Source organism: Mustela nivalis, assembly GCF_964662115.1.
Source record: "Mustela nivalis genome assembly, chromosome: 11".
NCBI lineage: Eukaryota > Metazoa > Chordata > Mammalia > Carnivora > Mustelidae > Mustela > Mustela nivalis.
The window spans coordinates 27,874,170-27,896,077 of record NC_139030.1 but is presented as its reverse complement, the minus strand read 5'-3'; the positions used below and the strand labels follow the sequence as shown (position 1 = coordinate 27,896,077).

Below are 21,908 nucleotides of genomic sequence, written 5' to 3'. Positions count from 1 at the left end.
TCATTTCTCCAGATGATTCAGAGACTTTCCTATTATTCTCTCCCTTTATATTCCCTTATTCTGTCTAATCAATTTCCTGTGACTCATTTTCAAATGTTTTGTGAAATGAGGTGGGAAATAAAATATAAAGCAAGAAAGAAATAAAGGAGGAAGGGGAAAAAGGGGGGAAGTTAGGAAGAGATGGAAGAGGAAAGAGGCAGCAAGTTAGAAACAATGATGTTCCTTTGGGGGTGAAAATGGGAAATGTAATAAATACTGTGGGTTGGTTAAACAAACCCTTCTTCTTAGCTTGTCTCTACTATAATACCATAAAGGTTAAGAATTTCTTTACTCATGCTCTTTTGAAGCTACCACTTCAGAAGGCAATGAATCATAAGCAGGAATCTGCTAGCTTTTTCTGGGAATAATTTTGCACTTTGGATGAAAGGGACAGATGAAGCTGCACTGCTACTTCTCTCTCCTTCCTTCTGTCTTAAATAGAATCATGATATCTGGATTTGGGACAACTGCCTTGTGACCACGATGTGAGAAGCCTGAGAAAAAACCAAGAGAACCCAAGAGATGCCACTCAGACATTCCTCAACTGCTCAGTGCATCCCAGCAGCCTCCTAATTCAAATCTTTCATGGCGAGAAAAAGAAATCCCCAACTTTTGCCCAATTTCTCATTGGGGTTTTGTTTTTGAAGCTTAGAAACTTAATTAATTTAATTCAGGAATATTAAAGAAAAGACCAACCCTGAGAAGGTGGGATTAAAAAGTGACTGGTTGAAAAGGCAAAGAGGAGGACAATGTCAGAATTGAGTCTAAAGGTCCAGAAGGGTGGTGGCATGAAACATTAGGGTCCTTTTAGGGGAAACAAAACTAGAGCCTACTGATTTCAGAGTGGATGTAGGATTTCCAGGTAGAATAGGGAGAGGAGCACAAATAATCCTTTTCGAGTGTGGGAGTACTCTGTAGCTTTCACTTGGCAACAAGAGTGGAATCTTGGAAAGGGTTAAAATCTCTAGGGATAATAATTCAAAGGACAATGAGGAACAACTACATTCAGTGTGCATAGAAAAGAAGAAATGATTAGTAGGAACAACTAATAGAATATGAAAAATTTAGAAATAGGGAAGTGAGGCAAATTTCCAAAATAGTGGGTTGGCCAATAATATAGAATAAAGTAAACGGCTTCAAAGACAAAAAAGGAAAATGTATCTTCAAACTGACATCTCTTTTCATATGCTGGCCTTCCCTTATAACTTGACACTATGTTTAATTTTCCTTGGCCAGCCCTACTTGTTACCACCTCAGGCCTTCTCATTTAAGAAAAGCCTCAGCATCTGAAATTCATTATATGAATCAAAACTGTTCTTTTGATTAATTAATTTTTCTTTTTATATGATCACTGGAAATATTGTATTTTTTCTATGCTTCAAAATCCACTTCTATACCATCTATAGCCAAGTAATGACAGAAAACCGAATGCAAATTGGGCAAGACATTTGAACACGTATTTCTTAAAAGAAGACATTCAGAAGGCAAAAACACATTTGAAAAATCCCAACCTCATCAATAGTCAGGGGTAGTGCAAATTAAAACTACAAAGCATTACGACTAGAAACTAATCAGTTTGATTATCAGTGAGGATGTAGAGTGACAGATGCTCTCATACATGTTGATGGGAGTATATACCAAATTGGTACAACCCTTCGGGAAGTTGGTACTATTGATTAGGATTAGACGTATGTGTATATCTATTTCCAAGACCTCCAATCCTAAGTATGTATGTAACAGAAACTGGTGTGAAAGCTTACCTAATGTCTGCGAATATTCAGAGTCATGCTTACAATAGCCTTCAAATGGAAATAAACCCCAAATACCTATCCTGATCAGAATGGAAAACAAAAATGAATTGCGATTGATTTCATACACTGAAACAATACACTGAAATGAAAAGAAAAACGAAACCACGGCCACCAAAAACCCCACAAAACTACCACTACATACTACATGAAAAAATCTCAGAAACGTAATAATGAGCCAGTAAGACAGATACAAAGATACATATTAACACATTTATAGATGGATAAAGTTACTATATATGGCTAGAGGAAGGAGTGGTACCTTTGGAGGGGAGGTAACAGTATTTTAGAGAAGGCACAATTGAGGATTCTGAGCAGCATAAATGTTCTAGAAGTTTCTTAATGTGGGTGATGACTATATGGGTTCAAAATAATTCATCAAGCCACTTATTTATGATTTGCACTCTTTTTGGTATAATACATACATTTCTTTAGTTAATATATTTTTCAAAATTCCTGTTCCCACTTCCCTTTTACATGGTTATGAAATAAACAACTATTCTTGTTGACTTTCCTTGCTCCTTCTCAGTATCAATTTGGTTCCTGCCATACTTCATTTCCAGAAACTTTTTTTATTATCTTATTTAGCAATTTCTACAGTGATGTTTAATGCCTTTTTTTCCTATAATTTCCTCTTTTTTGATTGACACCTTTAATTTTTCTTTCTCTTCAGATTTATCTGCACAGACCACCCAAGAGAGCTATGTAAGTCTACAGTTTAAAATCACTTCTCTCAACCTTCCATTGGGAATGGGAGAAACTGTCTAGCCAGAGTATAAATGAGCATTAGAATAATTTTGATAGTGGTTAAATTAAAGTCTACTCAATCCCAATTTCACTCCCATAGTATCCATCAGTTCTGTGCAGTTACAATGAGATGGCACTGCTCATTCTTACCTTCATCTGACTGAAGGCTTAATCAGAGTGTCACATGGTAGGCATTTATTATACTTTTTAAGTAAAAGCAAGCCTGGAAAATACTGAGAGAATGTTTTAGCAAAGTACTTAGGAATGAGAATTACATAAAGCACCTAGGTAAACAGATTTATTTTGCTTTTCAATTGGAAATAAAATGTCTATCTGAGCCACTTTCTATAGCTTCATATTTGTTGAGGACAGTGCAAGGTGCAAAGGAGCCTTCATGGAAGCAGAATGTGTGCAATACAGCACATATTTTACAGTCTTCCTTCTCAACACCGAATTCATGAAGTGGGTCCAGCTATTCCAAATTAACCCTTGTGAGAAGAGGCTTAGAAAAGTCAAGTAACTTGCCCGAGATCATATAACAATACAATGATCTAGCCAAGATTTAAACCTCAGATTGTGATTCCAAAACCCGTGGTCTGTCTTCTATCTTCCTGTCTCATTAAGGTTAATGTATACTAAGGGGATCAGGGACTGCTGATTACTTGCATAACATTTTAAAATATAACTTTTTATTGACCTCCCTTTATTTTGGTGTTTAACATTTAATGCCGAAATTAAGAAGACATTATCTTTATATCTTTTGTAATGCACCACTTTCACACTTATCCATCAAACCAGTTAGAAGTCATGGCTGGAAGTTCCTAGAGACTGCTGATAACAGTGCTAAATTTCTTTTCATTAGTTCTATTCATTAGCTTCAATAACTAAATATATTAATGAGACCTCACACATATATTAATCCTGTAACTTATTAATGTTCAGAACAAAATTCCATTGTCACCTTTTTAAATGCATAATTTCATTGTTGAATCAAATAGAACTGAAATTTAAGGATTTTAAATACAAATTATAGCTGCTGAATATTATTATTCTAATTTCATTTTTTTAGGCAAACAAAAACTAAAAATACTCTTTTTTTTCCTTATTTTTTTTTACAAACATACATAAAGAGACACAATTTCAAAATAGTAAACGATGTTATGTATGACTTGGAAAAATGTAGGAAAAAACTCCCATTATTGGCAGGATCATAATTTCTCCAGAGTCTTAAGAATGAAGTGGCTTTTTACAAGTACACTGTGTCAAATGCGATCTATTGTTAACTTTTATTCTGCATCTCCCTTTCTTCAAGCACCTAAGTTTAAGTGAGAACTGAACTACATTGAGAATGAGTACAACAAAGTCCCAAAGTTGTGCTTCTAAAAGTCCTGGCATATACAGTTATTATCCGAAGTATTCTGTCTCATGCCTGCTAAAGGACTAACTCCGTACCAATGACATCACCTTGTAGGAAGCTCACCTGTCTTGCTGATTAGAGGCAAACTTTGGGACAGCAGATGGTAATGAAGAAGTGAGACAACAGAAGTGACAAAGAAAAGGTTTAAATAAAGATCCCTAAAGCAAAAGAGTACAGATTTTTTTTTTTTAATGCAAGTCTTACTTTTTTTTTTTTAAATTCTTTAAATAGCTTTACACAGACACACACACAAAGGTTATCTCACTAGAAGTGCAGTTAGACGACTACTCAGTAGAGTGATGTTCAGGGCAAGGTGGGATGGGGAAATGCTGTACATACCTTTGCTTGTCCAGCTTTTGTGATGGCAGGTATATTAAAGAGCTGTCCAGTGTAAAAATGCAGCCCACTGAACAGGATCACTGCAATCGAGTCTCCTTCCTTCTCAATTACTTCAAGAATATCCTCTGTTCTCAGTGTTTCTTCACCCTAAAGTTGAGTCAGGCACAAGTTACACCCAATCTACAATAACAAATTTGTCACGTCTTATTTCCCAATCTAAAATTCACCTTGAGTTCTTGCCCACATAAGAACCCTCAAAGAAAAGTTTTGTTTTTTTTGTTTTTTTTTGTTTTTTTTTTTTTCCAATTAATGGTCTTCATAAGTCTGGCGAGGGAGCAGCATTTAAGCATGCCTTTTGTTATTATAAGAAATGATAACAAAATCGTAAAAAAAAAATACTGTCTTTGCAAAACCCAACTTGCTTTATTCTTTAGTTTTTCAAATAATCTTTACTCTTTGCATGCCTACAAATTGTTTTTTCCTTATTCCCATCCAGTAAAATACCAGGAAGTATGAGAAGCCCCTGAAATATTAAGTGGTAAAATTTTCTTGGAAATTATTAATCCATCACATTATGTTTTCCAGGATAAAAAACACATACCTTTCACCTGAGTATAACCTAACCAAGAGTAAACTCTCCTCCACACCAGTCTAAAAATCAAGCTCCGAAAATGAAGGGAAATATCAGTAAAACTAAGATTATCATGGTTAATTTTTCCACTTCTTCCCAGCTAAGACTAATGATTGGTTACTCAGTGGAAATTCTGAGTGAATTTAAACTTGGTCTTGCAAACAACTAGAGCAAAAAGAAATCTGCAAACACAAAGTATCTCCTTGTATCTTAATCATTCTTATCTATTTACAAAGTTTTTATAAATTTTCTCCAGTGCTAAATCTGACATTTTTTGAGGTCAAAGCATCATTTACTCCATTAATATTTGGAGGAAGCTCCTTAAGGTATTCATAAATTTTCCTTTAGTTATTTTTAATTTTTGGCAATACTTGCTATTTATCAAGTACTGTGTCTCATGTTAGGCACATATTAATACAAATATAGCACATACTTTAGTTTCTACTAGAAGTCTGGAACTTATTTTAAAAACTGAAATCTATAAAAAATAGTACTGATACTGAAATCTTTAAATTATTAGCTGATACGTATTTTATATGTAAAGAGAAGGATCTTAGTAATTCTAAGACAAATTCCAAGTAAAAATAGTAACATGGCAACCCAAAACTCTTTTTTTTTCTTAAAAGAATTCTAAAATGGCTTGTCCACCATAATTTCAAAGTGCAGAAGATGAAGTACTTTATATACTAATTATTTATTTAAAGAATCAGTATAAAGCACAAAAGAAATGTACAGCTTAATGGTAGAATATGGTTCTCTCTGATGATGACCTGCTCTAATCTAGTAATGCTAAAGAATGCTCTCAAGATTTATGATTAAATCATGAGGTTCCATAACACTTACCTCTTTCAACATTAGAACTTCTGATAAATTAGTGGCTATCTTCGTTTTTGCTAGAAATTATCAATTTATATATGACACATGAAATAGATACCCTGTCGCAGGCATGAGAACTTTCTATCCCATTAATTGACTGCATGTTGGCAAATAGAACTAAATGGAGTAGATTTTAATTTCTCAAAGTATTCTGGGTTGAAAGAAATAATTGTTCAAACATTGGCTTAACAGCCTGGAAGCATCATTTGTGAAGCCTACAATTTATTCTGTGTGGATCTCTTGGTGCCAAATTACACAAGCTGCAGGGTTGGTATGTCAAAGTCTGTACAACTTGGCCTTACATCTCTATTAATGGAAAGTGCACAGTTATTTTAGATCTTGAACATATGTCAACCCTGATTAGGTGCTTCCTTTGTTACCTGTTTAAATATGAAGGAATTCCAGAGAGATAAGGTAACTTTCTTTAAGTCCCTTACCCAGTTAAGTTGCTGAGCCTGGGATTTCTGTGGGGTCTAATAAGCCCAGCCTCTTTCTGCTACACTGCATCTCTTTCTACACCCCACCCCATCCAAGCACAAAAGAAAATATTTGATACTTAGATTAAAAAGAGATATAAAAGATAAGCATCATTCAATTTCAACAAATATCATTTTAAAGGTATCCAAAGGCAATGGTATTTGAAATTGAACATGACACATGCGATTTGCCGTCCCTTTCCATCCCACTAAAGAATATGGCAAACTCCAGTGGTATTCATAGGAAAATAGTTTGCTTATGACTACCCCTCGAAAAATAAAAATACATATACTTCCAAGTTAATTCTCCATTTTAAGCAAAATGAGCTAGCAGTAATAGAAGTATACGTCTTTTATACGTTCTTGAAAGTTCCATTAAAGTAATGGGGATAATAAACTTCTGAGGAAAATGAAGAAAAAAATCAATACTAAAGAGAAACAGAATGAATATTTATTTCTCTTTCTCATATACCTCTCTTGGCTTTATAATCCTCATGCTTTTCTCAATGTTAAGTCCATGAAGTTGAAGCTGTGACTCAATAGCATACTGGAAAAGAAGAATGATTTATTAAATCAAATCCAATGCACAGAAGTACATTGAAATAACTCTGAAAGAGATAATAAAATAACAATAAAAGCATATTATTGTATTGAATCTAAGGTCAAGGTTAAAAGTGACTGAAAAGAATACACCAGAAAAAAATTGCTTAATTTAATTTATATGCAGGAATCAGAACATTCCTTGAAATACTGTATCTTAGAAATTGGATGGAAGCACAGGGGCCATCTAGGCTTCAGGGAGTTCTAAGAGATTTGTAGAAGATATTAAATCTCCTAATTTAAGTCAAAACTGGAGTTTACAAAATAACCAGAGTGAGTAGTGTGGACTTGTTACATTTGAAATAGCTTCTAGGAAGGGCTTACCCCAAAAAGAGTAACATTAGTAAAAGGAAAGAACATCAGAAAGTTCCCTTCACTAACAGTACAAGATATGAATGGGAACAGGAAATTTAGGGACCCTGAATTCTTTCTCAACATCAGGGTTTTGATCCTTTAATGGCTATTGATTTGGACACAGCTAAATGACATAGATTTTAACAGTTAACAGTGATAATAGAGAGACAGAAATCAAATTTCTCCCTAACACTAAAAGTGAAATATGCAACTTTATCCATGTCTATGTCTGGAATGACCAAGTTTCTTAAAGAAGCAAGACAATGAATCACAAGAAATATTTTTAATCCTTAATCAATGTTTTTTTTTTCGATAATAAAGCACCAATAATTATGTTAGCATGCTATGGACAAATTAAAGTTTTATTCTCATTCTATATAGCTAAAGGGTTAAGCACTAGGGTATTATTGATTTGATTTCATAAAGTAAAACAGCAACAAGAATTAATAAAACATTTATAACTGCACTTGATTTAAACCAGCAGCTCGCTCAATGTTTTTAAAAAGACTAATAAATCAATGCTCCCATTCAAACCTTTCCTCCCCTAACACATGTTTTACTTGGACAAAAAAAATAAAGCTACAATCTATATTTTTAAAAACACCTAATCAAAAGCATTTGACAGATCTTTTTATTGTAAAGTTACTTGGAAAAAGACTAGAGAACAAACTGTTCAACACGGGCAAATGGTGTGCTCCTCTAGGAAGAAAAGAAAGAATATAAATATAATTGGAAGAATCCTTACATGATCTGAAGGGAAGGCTTTGGCTTCCAGAAGAATTTTATAGCGTTTTGGTGTAGGCTTAAAAAAGGATAACTGCAATGAAATGGATTTATTGAGAAAACCATTAATGTACAATTTATACATTTGTTCAGTTTATACCATATTTTCATTTTATAATCCTGGCATTTTAAAGGCCTGACTCAATGACACATCTAGATGTCTGTCAAGGGTTCCTTTCCCAATTAGCCTTATTTCTAGTGAATTATAAAATAAAAGAAGGTACTGGCTCATTATATTTATCAATAGAAAAGCAAATTTTGGAGACTACATGAGATAAAAACAAATTCTCAAACTTTACTTAAATTTTAATTGAAAAACTACCTTTCCAATGCCTTTAATGGTAATTTCTCTATTGTAAGACTGAATACTATGTTCTACATAAATTTTATTTTATTTATGGTGATTCATCTTATACTGCTGATTTGGTTTCTGGTACATATTTCCACTGCCTTATTACTTTATGGGATTTTATTTTAGGTCTAACTGGAAGGGCCTCAGCCCTAACATGAAACATTTGACATTTCTAGAGGCACCAGGGAGAAATAGCTCATTTGTTCAAGGGAGCCCTTCCTTTTTCCCCACAGTTCCTAGAGAATAAACACTGCCTGCCAACAGTAACAATGAAATGATCGCTACTGTTGACTTAGTGTGGATCACTGGCCAACGTGCTGAAGCAATTTTCACGCATTACCACATTTCACCCTTTTATATACGTAGCAGGTAGGTATTTTTTTTTTTAAGATTTTATTTATTTATTTGACAGAGACAGAGAGATCACAAGTAGGCAGGCAGAGGGAGAGGGGGAAGCAGGATCCCTGCTGAGCAGAAGCCTGATGCAGGGCTGGAACCCAGGAACCTGAGATTAGGACCTGAGCTGAAGGCAGAGAGTCTTAACCTACTGAGCCACCCAGGGGGACCTCAGGTAGGTATTTTTGTCTTCATTTTCATAACAGAGAAAATGAAGATGTAGAAATCACCAAAACTGTGTCCAGAGTCAGATGTGAAGTAACTTAGCTAGGAATCAAACCCTGAGGTGTCTGAACTTAAAACTATGCTATTTACCATCATGTTTAACATACTCTGTGAACGTGTTCCTTTAGGGATATTTAACAATCATTTCTTCATTTTTATTAATGTATTAATTATTAATATATATATTAATATTAATATATTCATTGTGTGCTTTTGTCACATAGACATGTTTCCAAAAATGAAATAAAGTCACTTAAAAATGAAATAAAATTTTTTCAAAGCCTCAAGCAGTTACTATAGACACCATATTCCAAATCAAGCATATATTTGACATTTTAAGGTATACATATTTATTAAGTACTTAGGATGTAGGAAGCACTTGAAATACAGTAACTCTTTTAAGGTATTAGATCCCTTTTCTCCAATTTCATTCTATTTTCTAAATCTTTTTTAACCTATTCCCCCCAAAATTTGTCCATTAAAAATATAACTGATCCAGAATCCAACACTGCTGAAGTCCAGCATACTGGCAAACTATCTTTCCGAAGAGCTCAGTGTTTGCTGGCATTTGTACATCATTTTGTGTGCTGGCAAGCAGTTTTGCTTTTAACCCACTGTAACTTTTATTCCTTATACTCTGAGATAAGAACTGTTCATTATTCTAACTCTCTTTGCAAGAGTCAACTCTCCCATGATTATGAAGAAGCCCTTCTATCATAGTCCAGCATTTCCTGGTAAAAATGAAAATAACCTCACAACTTATTTTTAAATAAGTAAACCACCAGATGCTCATGAATTAAAGATAGAAAAATGTCAGATTCTACAAATGAGTGTATACTAAACATTGGTGGGAAAGGATACTTACCAGCAGAAGATGTAAATTAACAGTCAAACCATTCATTAGGGCAATTTCTTTCTCATTGGCTCCTGCAAAGTAAACACATCATAATTTAGATTTTTCTATTAGTGCTGAAGTTACTTGGAAAAACAAGGTAGGAAGGCTTCACTTCTTCATCCTTAATGCTTTTAGAGATAAGGACATATTTGATGTGTCATTCAAAGAAATGGAAGTTTTCCCACTTGACTCATTTTATCAAAGCGATATCTGGACTCTCATGCACACAGCTGACTAAAATCATATTTGCTTTTTGATATAGTAAATAATAGCAACAAAATAATGACACATTTGCTTTTTCCTGTAAAATAAAAATGATTTATCCTATTATCAGTTAGTTTGCCAAATTCCCATAGAGTACATTTTTGTGGTAAATGTATCTCAAAAGAAAGCAGGGCCAATCACATTTTTAAAGCTAGTTGCTTCTAATACCCAATTAAAATGCACCTTTAATAAGAGAGCTAGTTTGCCAAACATACTTCACTGTTATTTCAGTGAGATATATAATCATTTGTAAGACAAAAGAGCTAGAAAGCAAAACACAAAGACCTAAATAGCTCTGGGATTTATTCATACACACTGAGATGCAAGATAATTAATACAGATAGGTATTATCTGATGGGGAACGCATGCAAAATTAAGATATCCACTACACAATCATAATCTGATCTAATGCTTAGTAATGAGGGCTTGCATACTAGAGATAGACCCAAAGACAAAGCATACACTGGATCCTTAAGAACTCAGAGTTTAATAACAACAGTACTTTCATATTTTTAGTTCTTACAATGTCTCATAAAAGCATTTAGACCTGTATAATAGGAAAATCTCCTTAACTATCACTGAGAAAAATGGGCTTTGTGCCATTGTTTGTAAAACTGTGTGAGGCGTTAGGGAAAATGTGTCATACAAGTCCTATATTTCATATCCAAAAAGATACTTCTCTTAAGAGTTCCATTTTAGAGGAAGAGACAGCAAGTAAAATGATTATTCTAATATACAGGGAGATTGCAGGGTAAGTCCACTTGAGGGCAGGCCACTGCAGCTAAGTGCATAACTTAGGAGTTTCTATTTCAACATAGCCATCTAGTCGAGAAAAACTTCGGGTTGCATTTAACAGATGGATTTCTCCATTTGATGTGCAATGTTGGTAAACAATCAGTTAGAGGCTGTATCTCTGGTCCTTGTAAGGTGAACAGTGTCTGAAGTCAAGGCACATGAGACCAAGCTCATTCTATATTCCTAGCACTAAATAAACTTTGTCCTAGACATACTAGAGATAGGAATATGATAACCTTATGTTGCATACGGTGGCATATGTCTTCTCCTACAATATGAAAATCTTTTGGAAACATGTAGAAGAAATGCTGCCAGCTTTACTATATTTATTTCTTTGCATTATGGTATGAATTTATCCTGTTATCTCTAAAATGAAGCATTATCTAAGATATCTCATCTAATATCATCCTTAAACCCATTAGCTCTCCACGTGCATCTTTTCTGAGAACCACTTATTCCAAAAAATATTTTGGCAGAGAAAGTGAAAGGAGAAAAGGAAGGAAAACCAATCTTATAAAGAGAGCAGAATTCATAGAAAGAGAAGCATTTGAAGGAAGGTAATGAGAAGAAAGAAGAATTCATATGTGAGTTACCCCAAAATGAAAACAAAGAACTCAGAGAGGCAGGAAGGGAAGGAAACTTTGTAGTGAAGGCTGGACATCCTGTTTTTTTGCTTTACAACTGCATCTGACTCAAATAATTGCACATTCCTTGAAAATTTTAGTCCTCCAAACAATACACTGTCCATTTTGGACCAAAGAATGTAATGAACCAGATGTGCTAGGCTCAATTAAGGTAGACATACACTTGACCCTGTGCTATCTACTCCCTCACTTTCAGTGGCATACTAACACTCAGCTCAATTCTTTGTAAATAATCCCTCGCTGACTTGAATAATTTGTCTGCCACCATGCACAAAAAGGATCTCATCTTAGAACACTCCAAATTCAACCAAGCACTTCACGAAAGGCTCACCTCACTTGCAACTGAACTTTGTGAAGGAGACGGTCAGTCTATTTAATGTGTGTGCTTATGTACACAGGTCTATCTGAGGACGGTGCAAATATTAAAGTTTCAGGACATTAATGCAAGTGTTTATTTCAGATATAACCTATGGACACTAAAGAATCAAGGGTTCCTAACACCAAAACACCACCCATCAAACTGATTTTTAGCATTTTTTTAAAGGAAAATTTATCTATTTGACCTATCTCTTTTCTTTAGGTACAAATTGCATTTCTGAAACCAAGAGCTGTTCTTGTAGGAGATTTCATTATCATCAGCATCCCATAAGAAAATAAAAAAGAAATTAAGCAAACAAATTCTTCCAAGTTATTTTCCTTTGTTCTTCTTCTTTTTCCTAAGAGGTTTTTTTTTTGTTTTTTTTTTTTGTTTGTTTGTTTGTTTGTTTGTTTTTTGAATTACTGTTGAAACATTGAGAACTACAAGCATTGCAGGGCAAAAATTCTTAAAAACTTCCTGAAAGCTTATCAGGATTTGAAGAGTTCTTACTTTAGAAGATCATCTACAATTCACTGCAGTAAATGTCAAGATTTGAATCACTTCATCCAAGATGGGTATGAGCCAGGGTTTTCATCTGTAGAGTGCCTTCCTGCTTGTTTATTTATTGAACAGAATTTTTTGCTTTACCAGAAGGTGTGACTTAGTTAAATACAAGCAGGGCCTTCTTACCTCAATGCCTGGCATGCGGATGTTTATTGAGTCATTACTATGTGCCAAGACTTCTAAATACGTTACTTGTATTTTTTTCACATCTTCTTCACAGCCACACAATAACTTATCTACTTTAATTATCCATATCTATCAGTGAGGAAACTGGTGTCCAAAGAGATGAACTAACTCACCTTAAGTCTCATAGATAAGAAATAAGACAAAATCTTAACTCTCTCTTAGGAAAAAAAAAAAGATTAAAACCTTTGTTCCAGATTATACTGGGAAGCGTTGTCTACATTAACCACTCCCTGTAAATCAAATACAGGAGGCCCATGTTCATTACCAACATTCCTCCGCATCTAATTTTAATTTAATTTCAAAAATTTTGCCAAGAGATGACAGGGCCCCAAGCTGCTTAGTGTTCAGTAAGAGGATTCATGATGATCTCCAAACCGCCATCCACATTCTGTCTAACTGATTAAGCAGATGCAAACGTTATTGTGGATTTGCTTATAAGGTTTGTAATCAGGCTAAGTCTGAGAACTTTCCACTCTTTCAAGTTGTAAATTCCTGTGTCCTCCAGAGGTGGCTAGCGCATGAGGTTTTGTTAACTGGAGACAGCTTCTAGGGATTATTGCTTCTCAGAGGGTCAACCCAAAGTTTCATAAAGCAAATTTATGTCTACATTACAACATTTTTATAAGCTGAAATGCATGTATCTAGCCCTTTATGATTTTTATGTACCCAGGGAGAAGTAGGCTTAATAATAATACTAATAACATTCTTCAGCAATTCTATTTCTAGCATCTTGATAATATGACATTAATTATAAGGGAGACTTATTCCATGTTTTGCAGAATTGTTCGCGCTATATAAAATGTTTTATTAACAGTTTTCTTTCTCATCTGAAATTGAAATTATTTTCTATGTCTATGAAAAAATACAATCGCTCATTGTCTCCTCCTGCTCTCTATCCAGTCTATCAGTTCGTACACACAGTAATTTTTATTATCCGCCTGTTACTTGTTTTGGGAAATTTTACGGTGAAATAAAGACTGTGGTTTTAAGAACCTGGAAGAGTCGATCATTGCCCCAAATGTACAATGTGTCTGTTTGCTCATGACACATGTGTGGAGCTTGGAGGTAGCAAAAATAAATTTGACTTCTGCTGGTTTTTACAGTACTCATCAATTATTTTAATTATTTCATGATTTATGCAGTCTCCACTTCCAAGCAGGATTTGAGGTTTCTTGGGTTACAAACTGAGGAAGAATGATGAAAAAAAGAAAAAAAAAAGAGTACAATGTATGCAGAAGAGAAACAGAAACTTTGCTACTTTTAATTTAATCAAATTTTCTCAAAATTTCTTAGTGACCCGGCAAAAAGGGAAACTGGTGGGATTTGCAACAAATAAGATAATCTAAACACAAATATATTTAAAAACACTCTCTAAAATAATCTATTCCTAATAAAACAAATAGGGTGAACTTCTCATTTTTCATCTTAAGAATCATTTCTTGGGTGCCTGGGTCGCTCAGTTGGTTAAGCGACTGCCTTCGTTGGCTCAGGTCATGATCCTGGAGTCCCGGGTTCAAGTCCCACATCAGGCTCCCTGCTCTGCAAGGAGTCTGCTTCTCCCTCTCACCCTCCCTCTTCTCATGCTCTCTCTCTCTCAAATAAATAAATAAAATATTAAAAAAAATCATTTCTCTAATACATGCAATTTACAAAGTAAAGAAACAAGAGATAATAGTTACTAAGTATCAAGTTTTTAAAATATTGTTTCTAATACACTTTGTAGAGGGTCAATTCACATTCCTTTGGTCAACAAAAAAATAGTAGAAATATTTCTCCTGATAAAATGTGAATGGTAAAGAACAAAACAGACATTTAATAAACTGAGAATTGAACTAAAAATTACCTTTGTTCGCTGACAACATTTCAAATAAAATATTGTTATATGTATGTCATAAATGACTTGAGACTTTGGAAAGCCTACCTTAAATAACTTATATGCTATATATGCTTATTGTTACTTATAATACATAATGATTATGATACATGTAATAAACAAAATACATATTGTTTCTTGAGCTTCATTTCTATGAAAGTGACTGTGCTCATTTCAATAAGGAATTGTTATCTTTTTTTTTTTAAGATTTTATTTATTTATTTGACAGACAGAAATCACAAGTAGGCAGAGAGGCAGGCAGAGAGAGAGGAAGAGGCAGGCTCCCTGCTGAGCAGAGAGCCTGATGCAGGGCTCGATCCCGGACCCTGGGATCATGACCTGAGCCAAAGGCAGAGGCTTTAACCCACTGAGCCCACTCAGGCGCCCCAGGAATTGTTATCTTTTATAGCTCGTATCATTAGGGTCAAATGTCTGTAATTTAATTAATACAATATTCAGAACAAAACCATAAAAAATAAAGTTTGTCCCATATGTATGATAATTTTGTATGGTATTTCAAAGGCACAGAAAAGTCCCCAAAGCTAATAAATATGTATTTTTTAATAAGTTGAATCCTTTTATTTTTCTAAATAAATTTAACTAGTGGGGTTTTTCCCATCTTCCTTAGTAATTATAATGAGAGAGACTCATTTGAAATTTCAGTGATGGCTGTGATGTATTTGCTGGGCAAATAAAATACTTGCATATTTAATAAGTTTCACTAGAGCTATAAACTTTTAAATGGTCAAAGGAACCTTTTTGTAGGGTTTACTAGCTTCATATATAAATCTCACCAAATAGTATCACCTTCCTACTTCCTTGGCCTGTATATAAACATCCTTAACTCCCTTTTTAGAGGATGATAAATATTAAGCATAAAATAACAGGATTAGAATGCAGTTTATGTTCTGAAAGCAAACCTAGTAAGGAAAAACAAAACAAAACAAAACAAAAGCCACAGCTAAAGAGAACATATATGCTCAGGCAAATTAATCCAGGTTTGTTTGGGGTCTTTTCCATGCTAGACATTTGAATGCATATAATTAGCTTCTAGAAAATGAACACAAATGAAAGCATCACTCAACAACTATTTAACAACATACCCTTAAATACAATCCAGGATTATTTAAGTGGTAGTTTGCTCCATCAGAATATACACAATCCTCTAGTGTTATAATATAATATAATATAATATAATATAATATAATATAATATAATATAAAATACTAACACCCGATCAAGTGCTGTTCCCAAGAACCTGACTAGCCTGGTAGGAGATGCCAGGTTCTCCCCTTCACCTGCCTGACTGACCTCCACTCTGGCCTTGGGTCCCAACCTCAGGCATTCAGAGCTGAGAAGATTCACCCTGGGGCTCCTCCAGAGGGTCTGGATTCAGGCTCTGTGCATACAGCCTGGCTTCATGTGCTGCCCTGAAAACACTGTGCTACCAGGCTTCCAACTGCTCTTTTCCTTATCAATGGCAGCATTTCTGGTAGAAATTTTTACTGATCTATTTTTTTTAATTAATTAATTATTTTTTTAGTATTGCTGTATGTTTTTTACTCCAATGTTTTTCTGTCATCTCCATGTGTTTGGAATAGAAGTGATCACTTTGGTTTGTACTTAAATCTGTTATTTTAAACTAGTCAATATCCTGATCCTATAATATAACCACATAAAACAGAAATGTATATAGTGTAATGATTACTCAGTAATAGCTAGTAGGAAACACAACTTACTTTTTCTTGCAACCCTTCTATTTTCTTTTTCAACTTCTTGACCAGGTAATACATTCTTATGGTTCATAAACTAAAAATGGATTTTCCTTAGAAGTCTGGTAATTTGGGCTGTATCACACATGAGTGCGTTTTTCCACTGTGCATGTGGTTCGGTTTGTTGTGAGGGGACCCTACTGAGCCACTGTATAGGGAAAACTTTAGAATGTTTAGGTTGGGGCCCTTGGGTGGCTCAATGGGTTAAAGCCTCTGCCTTTGGCTCAGGTCCTAATCCCAGGGTCCTGGGATCTAGCCCTGCATCAGACTCTCTGCTCAGCGGGGAGCCTGTTTCCCTTCCTCCCTCTCTCTGCCACTTGTCTCTGTTTGTCAAATAAATACATAATATCTTTAAAAAAAAAAAAAAAAAGAAAGAAAGAAAGAATCTTTAGGTTGTCCAAACATCACAGAGAAAATTGTTCCAATTTCCTGCATAAATACTGGATACTCAATTAGAACAGAAGTGGATAAACATTTATTTTAATTCTTTATTTATTTTAATTCTTTTAAATTTCTTTTCACCAAGAAATATGTTATAGACTAAACTGTGTCCTGCTGAAATTCATATGTTAAAAACCCCATTCATATGTTAAAAAAACCCCATGCGACTGTATTTAGAGATAGGCCCTATAGGAGGCAATAAAGGTTAAATGAAGTTTTAAGGGTGAGAGGTCTTAAGCCAAAAGGGCTGGTGTCTTTGTAAGAAGAGAAACACCACAGTTCTGTTTGTCTTTGAGTGTGAACAGAGGAAAGGCCAGGCGGTGACACAGAAAGCAACCATGTACAAGCCAGGAACAGTGTCCAACCACTAACCAACCCTTGGATCTCTGACTTCTGGCCTCCACCCAGAACTGCGAACAAACGTCTGTTGTTGAAACCCCCCAGTCTGTGGTATTTGGTAATGACAGCCAGAGCAGACTAATATAGTACACACATCCTCCCTCGGGAGTCTTCATCTCCCCTCTCCAGGGACTCACCCAGTCATCTGGGGAGAAGGATTCACCTGGCAGCATAAAACGGGCAAAGGGAGCTGGCATGCTATCTGAATTTTAAACAGACTTTCAACACATCTCTCTTTTTTATTCCTATTTTACTCCCACTTCTAGAGACGCTTATTGTAATTTCCAGACTTTTGAAGGTTCTGCGGTGTAAAGTGGGTGGCTTTCTATTTCCTTCCCATTGGGAGATAAAGGTTTGATTTACCTTTTTTTTCCCCCACAAAAGCAGTTACCACTTACCCACTTGTGATCAAACTCACAAAATGCTCCCATCATCTACTTTGCTCTATTTGTTCTTTGGAATTTATGCCTTTTTTTTTTTTTTTTAAATACAGTAAGAGTTGTTTAGTGAAAATTCAGGGGAAAAAAAATAGAGAGTACTTAAATGCTTATGTTCAGTCCCCTCCACCATTCCCTCTTTTGAAGCACTAATGTCAATGATTTTTTTTTAACTTCTCTGTGTTATATGATTATATGTATATATTAATTTTACATTTTGGGGACTATCTTCCTGTATGGGAGTCCCATGAGGATATCCCATGGGATAAAGACGATGAGGATTTTTACTATTTTACTTACTTACCATTTTATCCTCGGGGCCTACACCACAAGTCCTGACACACAGCAGAAGTTCAAAAATCATTTCTGAATAAACAAGGTATTTCTCAGGTTTTCATGGTTTGTCAATTACTGTAATTCTTTCGGGATATAAGTTCTACTGTCCTCACTCTAATTCCACTTTCTCTCAGCTCACATGTGATTATTGTCTTCTGACCAAGATGCAATTGGGATGAAGCAATAAAGGAGTGAGATTTGAAAAAGCATTATGAAACTTGGGATTTCCCAAAGTCCTCTAAACAGACCCCACTCCAAAATTAACATATCGTTAATTATTTTCAATACCCTGCATATCATGTAAGATTTCAAGCAAACCTCAATATTCAGCCCAATTAAGTTACTTCTCTTTTTAAATGTTAACACGTTTGCCATCTAAAACTATCTTAAATTCTACCTAGAGTATATATAACTCACTTTAGAAAACACATTATAAACCAAAGAATATCAAAAACCATATTATTTCCAACAATTCTCAGCTTAATTTTAGAATTAGTCACTGTGGATTAAATTGAAATGAGCCAAAACCTGTTTGGTGCTTTAGGAGTTTAGCACGTAAAGGTTAGTGTTTATCATATAATGAAATGTTATAAAATTCATTTAAGTTGATTTTTAAGAAATCAGTTTGGAGTGCCTGGGTGGCTCAGTGGGTTAAGCCTCTGCCTTCGGCTTGGGTCATGAGCTCAGGGTCCTGGGATCAGCCTTCGTGGGGCTCTCTGCTCAGTGGGGAGCCTGCCCCCCCCCCCAGCTGCCTCTCTGCCTACTTGTGATCTCGGTCAAATATATAAATAAAAAATCCTAAAAAAAATCAGTTTAATTATAAATAAACACAATACATGTGCTCTTTATTGGGGAGTACATATTAGTTTTAAAATATGCAAGAAAACATAATTAAATATTTTATTTTTGTGCCAAATAACCCAGTTATATCCCCTATAGCCTTCAAGTCTCAATTAATAGTATATTCATTCTTTCTTTACTGTTACAGGTAAAAATAGAAAACCAGGATGTTCTTCAATAAGATTTTGACTTTATAATCCAGGTTTATATCTAAATGATAATGCTTTTATGATTCCTCTGGGAAAAATTCATTTTGTACTTACCTACAATGTCATTCATAAGGCCTACAATAGTCTCATCTCCTGTAATCCAAGGACGTTTTCCTAGGTCATGACCATAAGCTCCCCTGAAATTGAAAAGGGGCATAAACTCTATTAGGTTTGTTTGTTTGTATGTGTGTGTGTGTGTGTGTGTGTAATTTTTCATACATCAGTATTGGCAACTACACATTTCTAAATGAGTTTTTGTAATGTTTTAGTAATTATATAAAATTATGCTTCTTTAGAACCAAAAGTAATACTTGAGGACTCTATCTTTTTAACTTGTCATTGCTTAATTTCTCTAACTTCCTTTTTGTTGGAGGGTAACAGAGACTATTTCTTTATTTTTCTTTATCTCTATTTTAGAACCTAAGATGTTATTTTTTTTCTTCTTTATTTTGAAAATTAAGACTCTTTGAACATTATACTTGTATACCTGTAGCACACAGTAATATCTATAGTAAAACATGGCTACTATTCTTTGAGGCTAGAAATTAAAATTCTTATAAATTTGGTTTTTAAACATAGTTATAATCTGTACACCAAGTCAAAGTGTATAAAATGTGACTGTATTTGTGATGACATTTTAAGTAGACAAATAAACTTGGCAATGATCAAAGCCAACATTACAGCTTTACCTATTTTCTGGCAATTTCATCTACCATATTCTAGCTCAATTTTATTATTCTAGTAAGTGTCTCGGCAGGCATAAATGGCAAAACACAGAATAGGTAAGAGAATTTCCATTCTCAAGAAGTTTTCATTAAATGAGGAAGGAAATAAATTTGAAATATGGAAGAAGAAACTGAAACAAAGAATCAAGGTAGGAGGGACTAAACGTGCGGGGGCACACTTGTGGCAGGAAGCCCAGAATTAATTCTTAATTCCCTAGGAATTCAAAAACTCCCTGAAGCTGGAGAAAGGAATGAGCCTGTATTTTCTGCATAGTGCAAACTGTGCTTTAATCTATACTCTGAAATTCAGTAAGCTGGCAGGAGTGAGTGGTAAACTTGCTCTTAGAGGTGAAGGGTAGCAGAATGTCACCCCAAAATATGTTGCTGTGGTAGACTGATCATCTTGAGTTATAGGCACTTGAAAAACAGCAAGTGCAGTGAGAGGGTCTCTCTGAACTCCCCTATCTGCTTGAAGAGAGATTTTTCAAAAGGAACTCAGTAGCCATAAAATCACCTCTCCAGGAGTTTCATCAACCAGGAAAGATTGAGTCTTGTCACGGGAGAAGAGACCAGAAGTCAACACCACACTCAGACTGGCTTTGTCACAACCTATCCTATCTTTTATCTATTCTTCTAAGGGCTCTGTCACCTTTCCTAAAAATCACATGTTCTCCCCTAAGTGGCCTACATCCTCCTCTCCTTTCCTTATTCAGATAGGATTTAAGCCTGAATTCTAAGTCATCATTGGGAGGGTGGGTGGAGGTCCCTTCTCCCCCACGTTTTGTCTCCCATGTGTACAAGGACTATGCATCCTAATAACTTGTGCATTTTTTCTCCTCCTGCTAAGCTGTCTTTTATTACAAGGGTCTCAGCTAAGAACTCAGAAGGGTCTGGTCTGGGGAAAATAATTTTCTCTCCCCAAGAGAGTAGTGGGGTAATAGGATGAATGGAGCCCTGTTTTTAGCCTTTGTTGATTTTCATGATGTGAATATCCCCTGTGGTCCATTTCCTGGCATTAACTAAAATCCTCAATATTTAATGACTGGCTTTCATTGCTGGTCTGAGCCAATTCCAGGTCACCACTGGTTATGAGACTACATGTATTATAAGCTAATAAAGCCTGTAAAAATAAAAGTAAAGGGGTGGCAATATGTACCTGAAAGGATGAATGTGAAAAATAAGTAAGATAACATGTAAAAGAGATTGGCCCATAGCACTCCTTTCTGACTTTGCCCTACTGTAAATCTACAGCATGGGCATGTGGGGTACAATGCAATTTTTAAACTAATATTTTGATTACCGTATAAACTGAGATGAAGGAAAAGGACTTTCTCTGTGAATAAGCAGCAACTATAAGAGCTAAGGAGGAAGAGAAGGGCAATTGCCAGTGATTATTATTCATATTATTATTAGATAGCCTGCAGCTTGCCTCTTTCTTGACTTCCAATATAAATGCTAAAGACAAAAATCATTATCATTAAATGGTAGTTAAAGGCAGATACTTGGATCCTTTTTTATTTTAATCACACAGAGCTCCTGGCCTTGCTGATAGCACAATACATCTTATTACATTTAGGTAGTAAAATTCTATGTTCTGCCTCAGAGAATTTATGTCTCAGACTAGCAGGCCACCTACTTCTCACTCTGGTAGACACCATGGTAATAATCTTTAAGAGTATGTTTCTTCCTGCAATTCTGGCATCTCCCCCCACCTTTAAAATATCACACACACACACACACACAGTCTGCTTCTTTCCTTTTGTAGGCTACATGACTAAGCCTAAGGTAGTGAAATGTATTTAGGAAGTTGTTACCCCAATAAACTCCAACTAAAGTGGCCTGTCTTTATAAAGGCTTGATGTAGATGACAGTGCAGTTTTAAACATAGGTATCAGAGTTAAGAAAGATTACATTGCTCTCATTCACAACTGCCCAACATACTTGCAACGTAGTTGCAAACTTCTTTTCCAGTGCTGCAAAAGAAAAGAGCCTGGCAGACAGTTCCCTTATGGCTGTGGCATTAATCATTCCCCCAAGTGGGGTGTTCTCTGAGATGTCTAGGGAGGGCTATCTGCTCACGAAATTAGATTTCAGGATGTAAAATCAAATTAGGAAGTTAATAGAGGA

The 21,908-nt window shown here is 35.0% G+C and overlaps 1 protein-coding gene across 4 annotated transcripts in view; it reads right to left on the bottom strand.

Annotated features, from left to right (window-relative positions):
- Positions 1-21,908, bottom strand: part of KYNU (kynureninase) — a 134,333-nt gene that overhangs the window by 60,657 nt on the left and 51,768 nt on the right. For all 4 annotated transcript variants that reach the window (XM_082689356.1, XM_082689354.1, XM_082689353.1 and 1 more), the window contains 5 exons: positions 19,111-19,193; positions 9,909-9,970; positions 8,033-8,104; positions 6,806-6,880; positions 4,351-4,497 (listed from right to left, as the gene is read on the bottom strand). In XM_082689356.1, coding sequence (XP_082545482.1) covers positions 4,351-4,497; positions 6,806-6,880; positions 8,033-8,104; positions 9,909-9,970; positions 19,111-19,193 — 439 coding nt within the window. The remainder of the gene's footprint in view (positions 1-4,350; positions 4,498-6,805; positions 6,881-8,032; positions 8,105-9,908; positions 9,971-19,110; positions 19,194-21,908) is intronic.